The 10,927-nt window shown below is 41.5% G+C and overlaps 1 protein-coding gene across 1 annotated transcript in view; it reads left to right on the top strand.

Moving 5' to 3' along the window:
- The first annotated feature begins 4,038 nt into the window (after window positions 1-4,038).
- otog (otogelin) overlaps window positions 4,039-10,927 on the top strand; it is a 46,426-nt gene continuing 39,537 nt past the window's right edge. Inside the window, exons 1-12 of the mRNA XM_036544243.1 lie at window positions 4,039-4,162; window positions 4,700-4,857; window positions 5,817-5,938; window positions 6,163-6,371; window positions 6,867-6,997; window positions 7,163-7,269; window positions 7,666-7,775; window positions 8,159-8,284; window positions 8,558-8,666; window positions 8,930-8,976; window positions 9,083-9,228; window positions 10,410-10,542. Coding sequence (XP_036400136.1) covers window positions 4,039-4,162; window positions 4,700-4,857; window positions 5,817-5,938; window positions 6,163-6,371; window positions 6,867-6,997; window positions 7,163-7,269; window positions 7,666-7,775; window positions 8,159-8,284; window positions 8,558-8,666; window positions 8,930-8,976; window positions 9,083-9,228; window positions 10,410-10,542 — 1,522 coding nt within the window. The remainder of the gene's footprint in view (window positions 4,163-4,699; window positions 4,858-5,816; window positions 5,939-6,162; window positions 6,372-6,866; window positions 6,998-7,162; window positions 7,270-7,665; window positions 7,776-8,158; window positions 8,285-8,557; window positions 8,667-8,929; window positions 8,977-9,082; window positions 9,229-10,409; window positions 10,543-10,927) is intronic.

Raw genomic sequence — 10,927 nt, 5'->3', positions numbered from 1 at the left:
AGTGAAGGGCGATGTAAGACACCAAACCTCCTGGCAATTTACAAATATGTGTCTTTGGTGTAGCTAAGTCCTTTTTTTTCGTTTCTGGCGGGGGAGAATTCGTTTCCACTAAAGACGTGGGACATATGAATCACGGATGGAGCCTAACTTAGCTCGCGCCATAAAACGAAATGTATATTTTTTATTATTTTATTTTGTCTTAATATATCAAGGTAAGTCACTAGATAGTGCTTCGGTCATGTCTTCGTTTATTTATTATATACAGGTAGTATGTATCTAGGTTTTATGTATTCGCATTTTGTATATTCACGTATTTACATACTTGCGCTGATTATTACATGTTTCCTAATTTTTAAATGAAATTTTAACATGCTGCATGTTAACCTCAATATGGATGGATTTAATCTTGGGAAAAAAAAACTATTTATAACGTGAAAGTTAGCTATAGAGATGCATTATGATTATGATTACGTCTAATTTCAGCACTTATTTCCTGGAGCATTGACAGCGTCAACTTAACTAGCTGGCATGGTCTCGGGAAGTAAGTTAAACTATTTACTGAGTAATTATATCACTTGAACGCTTATGGTGTAGTTTAATTTCACTGTTGACATTCTGTTCCTAACGTTGCCTGTAGTAGCCTATTGATGAACAAAACAATCATTATTGCCAGTAGTATCATTGTTATTATTTTCATAGTTATTGTAGTAGTCATGGTGTTTTACCAAAATATACCAGTACACCAGTACATATATCAGTACAAAAATTGTGCTGTGGAATTATTTTTCATCTTCAAATGTTCTTTTGCTGCCTTTTGTATCTTTTGCTTTGGAAGTTTGTGACCGTTATTTTTAAATAGCTAAGGACCGGTAAAACAAAAAAGGGTCAAGTATGTTCATTTATCTCCTATTCTGGTGATATTAGGAAAACATGTCTTTGTTTCTAGCGCAGTATGTGTTCCCTTTGACCAGCTGAAGAGCGTGTTGCCTGCGAGGAACAAACCATGCCTTGTTCTCTTTTTTCCAACAGCAAAAGCAGCAGTATAATGCTGCCGAAACGGGATACTGGTTCCCAAGGAGCGCAGGTAGGAGAGCAGAGCTACTGATTTGAAACGTTGCATTGAAAGAGCACGTTAAATGCATTAAGTGCAAGTACCAGGAACCACGTTAAATGGGTTGAATGCATAGAATAGTTTTAAAAATCTAATTGAGTTCGTTCTGTACAAGAAGAAAAAAAATCATCCCAGCCTCGCCTTAGCATACTGATAATTATCTTATTAGACTGAAGTGAGCATGACATGAAAGTTTTACCATTTCAAACAAATTTTTAAGAGTAATTATTCTCAGGTTTCTTACTCCCCATAACATAGCTCCTGGATCACTGAGCATATTATATGTGGTCTCTTTTTTGCTGAAGGTATATTGTCATTACATTTAATAGGGAAGTTCCCCAGGTTAATTCACATGAAATTATTTGGTTGAACAGCACCATCTCCCTAGAATATAAAGTAACACAACTTTTGCTTCCTTTTCCTTGCTATAACACATGGCATTGGGTCAAATATAAACATTGTCATTGTGATTGTGTGCCTTCAACTGGATGGCACGGATGGAGGTGTGAAGTTCAGCAAACTAGTACCCTTTTATAGAGGGTTAAAAAAAAGACTCAACAGAGGAGCAGAACACATCGTTCATTAGTATTTGTGGGTGAGGCTAGGTCCCATATTCGCTTCTTTAGGCCTCAGGGAGACATTGAAAAAGTCTAATGTTATGTGAAGGTAAATAAATTACTTTATGAGTAATTTTTCAATCTGACACTGTAATGCACTACGTCATATTACTTTATAGTTGGCATAAATTGGCATGCAGTAGTTTAGCTCCCTTCCATGAGCTTTGTTCATGGAGCATTTTTGGGATGAAAGCAACCCTGCATTTCAGTTCCACCCAGACAGGTTTCAGGTGTCTGGGCTGAAAATGGAGATTGTTGTGCTGGCTGTGCACGTCCCATGTGTAGCAGTGTGTGTACAATCTGATGAGAGGTCTCCTGCACCGGGGGGTTAGACTGTGCCATTTCATTGTGATAAGCCGTGTGATCTGTTGCAGCTTTAATGAAAATGCATTCTGATGAAGAAAGTGTACAGTTACTACTTAAAATTCAAACCAAACAGGTTTCCAAACAAGCCTCCTGACCTGTCCAGAACTAAACTTTGAAAAAGTTACACAAACAATGCTTAAACAAAGGTGTAGATTAAAATAATATACAACATCAACAATGATAGTAATGTAAGGATTGGGTGAATGGCTGTTTATCCCCTCTGCCCCCAATGCCAAAAGAACAAAAACCTGCCATTGAGTTTCTAATTCTTCATTTCGTTCTTGGATCAACATTTTGATTTGGTCAAGACCTAAATCTGTGAGGAGTTAAGTAAAAAAAACAAGCACGCGAGGCGTTTCGATTTCTCCTATTTTAATCAGTTGCTTTATTAATCCGACACCTGAGAGCACAGCTTGGTCCTGTAGATTGTGAGGGCTCTCTGCATTTTGATTAAAGGGCAGAAACGTTAACACAATTAATTAAATGATGCCGGTTCAGTTACAAGGGCTTAGTTTTGCTTTGCTGCAAATGACACATTCCTCTGTTTCTAAGGCATTCCATGTGTATTCAACTTACATTGTGGCAATGTAAATCTAATACTATCTTAAGGATCTTCTGCCTCAAATAGGTTGATCTCTTTACAACCAGCAGGAGATTCTGTGATCAAAACAATTATTTTAACAATTTATTTTAGTTAATATTAATATTTTTTCTTTTCTGTTTATTTGAATACTCTTAAAAGGAAGCGCTTGTAGCTGCAGAAACAATATCTTCCAACGCATCATCAGAGGAATCACTAAAGCCATCAATGCGAAGAGCCACAGGTAGGGTTCAGCACAGTTTCAGCTGTGTAAAGAGACTGATGTTATCTGTGGAGAAGAACATGGTATTAGCCCCCGCGAGGCTTTACATCTTACATTGATAAATATCATTTTCTCCCAACATCACATTTTACCTAGGCCAGGTACAGTAACTCAGTTGAATAATGGTTATCTTTGTCCTCTGAAAATAAGATAAACTGAAGTGAGTGCGTAAGGTGCTATCTCAGGACTCGTTTTAGTGTGGGATTTTTTTCTGGGTGGGAGAACAATTGACCCCTCTGTCTCGCCTCACCATGGGCTACAGCGAGATGTGAGAGGGGAGAGATGAGGTTCTTGATCTTCTGCGCTGGGCTCGGTCCGAGGGGGCCTCCGATGTCATATGTCACCGCGACCCAGGAGGGGGGGGGGGGGTGAACACTGCTATACTACAGCCTGTCCGCACCACTTGCCATATGTCGAAAAAGTGAGATAAGAGGCTATCATTAGCCCGTGTGGGATGGCTCGAATCACTCAGGCTTTACCTCACTCAGCCATGCGTATCTATGACTCAAAGGTCAGTGGCCTGGAGAGGGTCAGAGACAGAGCAGGAGCGTGCAAAAGGGGGGAATTCATTTGACTGGCTTTCAGGGAAAGTAATTTTTATCCCACTCAGATAACATCCTATTTTCCCTCAGTAATTACAAAGAAATATGTTTCTGTGAGGGAGGACTGTATGTGAGATGTACATTTGTCACAAACCTTACAAAGCCAAACTAATGCATAACACATCATTAGGGGTTTTGTCATGGTATAGATCATTGAGAATTCATGGGAAGTGTAATTTAATGTGTATGTATTTGGTCCATATAATTACATTTCAATGTATCATTAATGTAGACCTGACGAGAACAAGGTTTGGAGTTATACGTTTAAGCTAGTGTTATTTTTTTGGTATTTTCTTTACTCATTAGTACTTTGCAGATGAATCAGGCAATTCCTTAATAAGAATATTGCGATGATGGTGAGGATTTTAGGAAATGCTATTTAATAAATGTATATTTATTATATGTATAGTATGTAAAACACCTATTTATTTTAAACTGTGCTGCAAACCTGTAGTGTACACTTGGTGCTGTGTTCTCACATGAAGTCTCACTACATTCTTGCAGGCCCCTGCACACTTCCTTGTCTAAATGGAGGCCAGTGTGTCCATCCAGACTCTTGCAACTGCAGTTTATATCAAGCGACAGGAGTTCGGTGTCAAACAGGTTACAGCAAGCAATGCTATTAATCTTTGTGTGTGTGTTTGAGGTTTGGCCTGAACTTTGATATTAACTTTTAGTGTTGACCTTAAGATGATTTTAACATTTTGTCTTGTATTTTATTGGGCTCTTTGCTTATGTCTGCAATACTGGTCTTGTGGACATCAGAATGCACTTGATTGGTCACAAAGAAATGTTCAATCTGCATACTGCATGTGGTGTTTATTACAAGAGGTGGCATTCAATATAAATATATACAATATAAACAACAAAACAAAATGGTACTTTTTAAGGAAGTTTTCAGTTTTCATCCTCTGTTTTTTAGCTAATCTCAGTCATTGTTGAAACTGTTGAATTGTTGAACTGATTCAGAAAAAGAACTGATTCAATTGTTGAACTGATTCAGAGTCAGAAAAAAAGTAATATTTACACATGAACATTTACATACCAATTTAAGGGAAGCGTGGTTAGATTGTATGGATTGCTAAAAAACCTTTCATATTGGGGGCATAATTTTCAGACTATATGTTTGCATGGTTTCAGTTGTGAACACAGGATTTGAGAGAGAAATGACGTGTCGGACATGGGGGCAGTACAACTATGAGACTTTCGATGGCCTGTACTATCACTTCCCGGGCAAATGTTCTTACACTCTGGTGCGAGACTGTGAGGACAACAGTCAGTCCAGTGTCATGATACAGGTAAACCAGTCACTGCCGTGCACATTATAGCTTTCAGATATTTTAAAGTCAACCTATGAACATCATACATAAAAGGAAGGATCATCTCTTATCCTATGGAAATATAGTAAGTGCCCAACAGAGCCAGCAGGAGCCATTTCCTAAAACATTTGGTGTTTATCGCTCTGCTACAGATTAAACCCATGGTCCTCTGGCATCCAATTTATCAATGAAGGCTCCCAGAATTACAGTTGATTATATGTACTACATGAAATAGTAGTGATTAGATTTAAATAATGGTGGTATGATTGCAGCATGTATATATATAAATGAATTGTATGTAAATTGTTATTCTTTTAATGTATTTTATAGATGCATTAGCCACTACAATGTTTTTTTTTTTCAGAAGCTATAAACCAGGTGAATAAATCTTTGTATGCATATGCTGAATTATAATGTTATTGGATGTATCTGTATTTTGTTTAATTTTATTATTGTTTAGAGCTTTTAATTCTCTTGAAGTGTTTACTTCATAGGATCTCTTTTCCCAAGCCCTTTTCTCTGGCAGCTCCTGTAATGATGGTTGTATAGTCTCTGCCCAAGGAAAATATCTACTCTGTGGACCACTGAAAGTGATCTCATTATTAAAGTCATTTATGTCAATTACAGTTTAATGCTGTAATTACCTGCATGGTTTTGTGCTCCCACATCCGAAAACAAAATTGACTTTGTTCAGAGACCCTCTAAAATGACTTTTTCCTTGGGAAAAAAGGAAGAAATACTTCTTAAGCAAACAGTTTATTGGTGGTTATATGCTTAAGCGCTAATATCATTTGTCCACTGATAGAGGTGTGCAAAAACAGATGCTATTTCATTCTGGCCAGCTTCATTCTAGGATTGCGTCGCTCTGAGATCGCTGTTTGATGAGGGTAGGAGTGTGTCTGTTGGTATCGGTGTCTCTGATTTCCGTGTCTGCCTAGGTTCACAATGACCCAGATTGCCGCTCATCTCCTTACACCTGCGATCGGTCGGTCAGCCTCTTCCTTCCGTGGGAGGGGGAAGTTAGATTGCAGAAGCACAACGTTACATTCAAAGGACAAAGGTAATCAATGTCGGGTTCACAAACTGTGCTGTCTCTCTCTCCCCTCAGATCATTGTTTTGTTTCCGCAGAATACATCAGGAGACTTTTTAGAATCGTGCATGTTGTTCAGGTTGCGTTTCTGTGTCCTGTACACAAAAGATTGCCAGTTACTGGATGGGTGCATCTCCCTGCAGTGCAGGACCCTGAGCTGATGGTATTGTTTCTGACCCCCCTCTGTGTCCAGCATTCAGCTCCCTCACAATATCCACGATGTGGAGATGGAGCAGATATCCCAGTACGTGCTGGTGACCCAGCAGCACGGGTTCACGCTGGCCTGGGACGGCCACACCGGCTCGGTCTACATCAAGATGAGCCCAGAATATGTGGGCAGGACCTGTGGCCTGTGTGGCAACTTCAACGCAGACGTTCAGGACGACCTCAGAACCAGTTACGGTAGGCGGGATCTCCGCCAAAGTGCAGGGAGAAGAGACTAAGCTGTAGAAGGAAACTCAGGAAGGATCCTCCAAGAGAACTCTGATGAAAGCTGTAGGAGCCGATTCAATTCAGGCCTCATACGATTACGTTGCGTAAATTGTTGAGCTCCATTTACTTTTCTCTGGTTTGTGTTAGAAAAGAGGGGTGTATCAATGTACATCTCTGCTAAATTAGATACAAAAAAAGGACAAAGGTGGCCATTCAATGATTCAACTGTATTTTCATTCATACTAGACCAGCAGACTGAGGCAAGTATTTAAAGAATTATTTTTGTCAATCTCTGCAAAATAAATGAAGTATTGCTGTTGTGTACAGTAAGCGATGGTTAAACATGAACTCTTGCTTAAACTCTTGTTTTATTAGTCAAAGCTGGGGACAAGTTGCAGGATCCTTGACTCCAGCATTAAATATCAGTGAGTTATGGTTTAACATGCAGCTCACGGTTCTCCACAGGGCTGTTCACTCAGGACCTGGCCATGTTTGGGAACAGCTGGACAGAGGTGGAGCCTCAGCAGGCTAGGTGTCCCATGGTGCCATCACAGTACCCCTCCCCCTGCTCCACACAGGACCCCCACACAATGCTGGTACTGCACATCGGCTGCTGCGTTTCCCAGTCCTATATAGGGTTTTCGTATCCGAAATGAATGGCTGTTCTTGCTTTTTTTTACCTGTGTGCAGTCATATTAATTGCATTTGTTGTAACTTAATTTGCAAATGAGTTATGGCATTTGATATACTGGTTGTTTTAGAAAGTGAGAGAGGTGTGTGCAACACTGCTGGAGGAACCCTTTAAAGAGTGCCATGAGTTTGTCAGTCCCCAGTCCTACATGGCCAGCTGTTCCAATGATCTCTGCCTGTAAGTACTTTGTAACGCAATGCACAAACAACTTTAAAATACAGTATCTTCGTATTTATTCATACATCTGATTACCTAGGAGCAAAAATATTATATAAGTTTTTTTTTTTCCTTTCATCTTAATACCTTTGCTTAGAGCAATTTCACATTGTCTATCCAGAAATACAATATTCCAGATAAATATGACACGCACACTTTCTTGCAATGCATAAATGCTGGATGCTACAGAACGACTGAAAGGAGTCGGAATTGATGACATCACTATCATTCATGCTCCTTCTATGCGATCATCGTTTGCGAGCTGCAGTGCAGTTCTCTGTCTGGAATTTAAGCAGTATGGCTGACCACATTTTTTTTAAAAGGAAAAGCTCTCTCCTTTTGGGGTGTCTCCGTCAGGTCTGGTCCGAACGGTGACGTGGTGTGCCAGGTGCTGACGCAGTACGCCAGAGCGTGCGCCCATGCTGAACACCCCCTGCATGACTGGAGGGCACACATACCACAGTGTGGTGAGAACCCTGCTTCTTACACAGTGCTGCGTGCTGCACTCACAGCTGTGTGGGGGTGATCTCAGTCAAAGAGTGAAGCCCAGCTTCTGTTCCTGACAAAGGGCTGTGGGCATTGAAATTGGGCCCTGAGGGCTATAATCTTGGAAGCTGGGCTTTAAGCACTTAAGTGGTCAACAAAAATGGTTTTTGATTTGATTTTGCTTGGAGTGCAGCCCCTTTTCCACGCGGACATTTTTTATACGTGCATAGTACACAGAGGTGGATCCTATCATTCGTTTTGACTGACTAGAGAGTCCTGTGTCTCACTCTTTTGCTCTCCTCTCTCTCTCTCTCTGGCTCTCTCGCTCTCTTTTTCTCTCTTTGATGGTCTCGCTTTTCTGCAGCTATGGAGTGTCCCACTGACCTGCTGTTCAGGGAGTGCATCACATGTTGCCCCGCCTCCTGCAACGTGGACAGGATGTGCATCGACAGCAAGCTGCAGTGTCTGGATGGCTGTTACTGCCCTGAAGGTGAGAGGGTGAGAGGGACAGCTGGAAATACACAGGGATGAGCTCATGCTTCACAGCTGAATCCCCCCGTGTCATGACCCTCTGACTCCATCCACTGCCCTGATATGAAACGTCCCACACTCTGACTCTGAAACTGTGTTTGCTCTGACTCTGAATTCTGCAGATCTGACCCCCCCCCCCCCCCCCATGTATTATCCCCACAAGTGCCCTGACTCCCGCTTTTCCCCACAATATGTGAGAACTGTGACTCTATGCGCCATGTCCATTCTGCAGATCTAATCTATGAGAGTGGGAGCTGTGTGAAGGCCTCTGACTGCCCCTGTGAATACCACGGGATGGTTTACCCTTCAGGACAGATGGTGCAAGAGGAATGCAACAACTGGTGAGTCTTGCTCACTCATCATTCACCTACACAATCATTTGATGCAGTATCATATGCCCTGCGCTAGTTTGCGTAAATACCCAGTCTGCACTGACTCCCTTGGACTCTGAAATGGTCAGTCACAGGTAGTGTGCGTACTGGCAGCTGCTAACAGTCTTTCTCATCCCAGTTATCAGTGAGCCCATTGCTCCACCAGGAATAAAAGCAGGGAGCATCTTTCCTCTGTTCCCTTGTGACGTGTCTGTCATTTCTCCCTCTTTCAGCACTTGCATGGGTGGAGTGTGGAACTGCACCGAACACAGCTGCCCTGGTAAAGTCTCTCTAAACTCTCACCTGTGCAATTCAGAAATACAACAAAATGCAAGGCTGGCGGCCTTAAATAAACACACCTTTGCCCTGTACTTTCTCTCTTCCAGGAGAGTGTTCTGTCACGGGAGATATTAACTTTCAGACGTTTGATGGGCGCGTTTACACCTTTCCAGCCACGTGCCAGTATGTTTTGGCGAAAAGCCGCAGTTCGGGGAGGTTTACTGTCACCATACAAAACGCCCCATGTGGACCGGTACGTTTGTTAACTACTACACAAATACTTGATGATTTAGTTCAGAATCATGTACAAGTCTGGCTTCTGTTTCTTGTTTTGTTACACAGAACACGTTGAAGGATGCATTTGGGGTTACTTTCATGGTCCACGATTATAGTCCCCATCCCATTTTAAGTATCACATTTCAAACTGTTGCATTGTGCATTGCTCTGCATTAGGGCATGGAACGATTATCATACAAAAAGGGAATTACGGCTTTATAGGAAACGTTTTGTAGCTTTGCGGTCGACATAATTACACGGAAAAGGGTTGCATTCAGACATTTTGGCTCTAAAACCAACAGCTGGGAACAGATAAAAGCACCTCTGAAATGTGTTTGTGTCATGATCAAACCCTCTAATGCTGGGACAGATAAAACATGAAAAGGTACAAAAGACTGAGATCCTCTCTTCTACAAAGACGCCAATTTCCCAGTGCCCCGGAGCCGCTGATATTAAAACTCAACATGCGGCAAGTGGACCCGGTATAAAATGTCAGACACATTCTGGACAAGGACTTAGACAAGCAATTGCCTTGGATTACCTTATCTGGGTCTTGAGTGACAGACTGAATGTCTTTGTAGTTGGTAGATGAAGAGAGTGGCGTTGGATAAAGTCAAGATCCCGTAAATCGGCCGCTGAAAGGGGATGCAGTCCATGTGAGAGCACCTGCTGATCATGGGCCGTGCCAGTTATGAAAGAAACAATTCATACGGGCAGATAATTCATTGTCAGCTTAGATTTCTCTCCAGCTTATAAGAACCCGTCTTGGAGAGAGTTTGAAAACTTGACTTGCGGCATTTTCTCACAGAGGTTAGCTTGAGTTGTGTGATTCTCCAAAATGTAACTGAAGACCCAAAACAACAAATTGTATATGTAGCACCTAACAGCGGCACAGTGCCTCCTGCTACTTACACAATGTTTTTATTGAACTCATGTATTTGGAGTAATACAAAAACCTGCTTCAATTTTGCACACAAAATTAAGTACAAAACACAATCAATTTAGACTGAATCTGGGCCTCAGTAATTCAAGGAAAAAAAATTTCATAAACGTTGGTTCACTGTCCACTCATAATTGCCTGTGAATCTGCTCTGCTGCTGTTATGAAAAACTGGCAATGTTACAGGTTCTCAATCAAAACACCCTGTCTCGATTGCAGAACCTGGACGGGGCTTGCATCCAATCAGTTAACCTGATTGTTGACGAGGATCCAAAGACGGAGATCACAATGAGCCACAGCGGCGAAGTCTTCATATCCAGCCAGTACAGAATCTCCCTGCCATATTCAGACGGTAACCTCATATTGCATAAGCATTGTGTTATTAGTTCCCATATTCATCCACAACCCCAGTAATGGCTCGTCGGTATTGGGTGACAACCACTCTACAGGCAGAGTGAATGGAACAAAAGAGTCGAAAAGAGATGATCCATTATTCCGCAGCACAAAACTGAATGTTTTGTTCCCCTTGTAGCAAAAGTTGTTCTCGTCCTTCATTTGGTTCATTCCTGGCTCACTTTTCTGTATAGATAAATGGTCATACGGTACATGGGGTTTTTGAAATCAGGGGTGTGGACACTCTGACCTAGAGGAGAAATCTAGACAAAGATATTGAGATATTCGCAGAGCGTGTTCGCAAATCATGGGGGTTTGAATTTTTGCGGGGAAGCTTTCAGGTT

This window comes from Megalops cyprinoides, chromosome 13 (genome assembly GCF_013368585.1).
Source record: "Megalops cyprinoides isolate fMegCyp1 chromosome 13, fMegCyp1.pri, whole genome shotgun sequence".
NCBI lineage: Eukaryota > Metazoa > Chordata > Actinopteri > Elopiformes > Megalopidae > Megalops > Megalops cyprinoides.
Note: the sequence above shows the minus strand (reverse complement) of the source record. Positions and strands in the feature narration are given on the sequence as shown.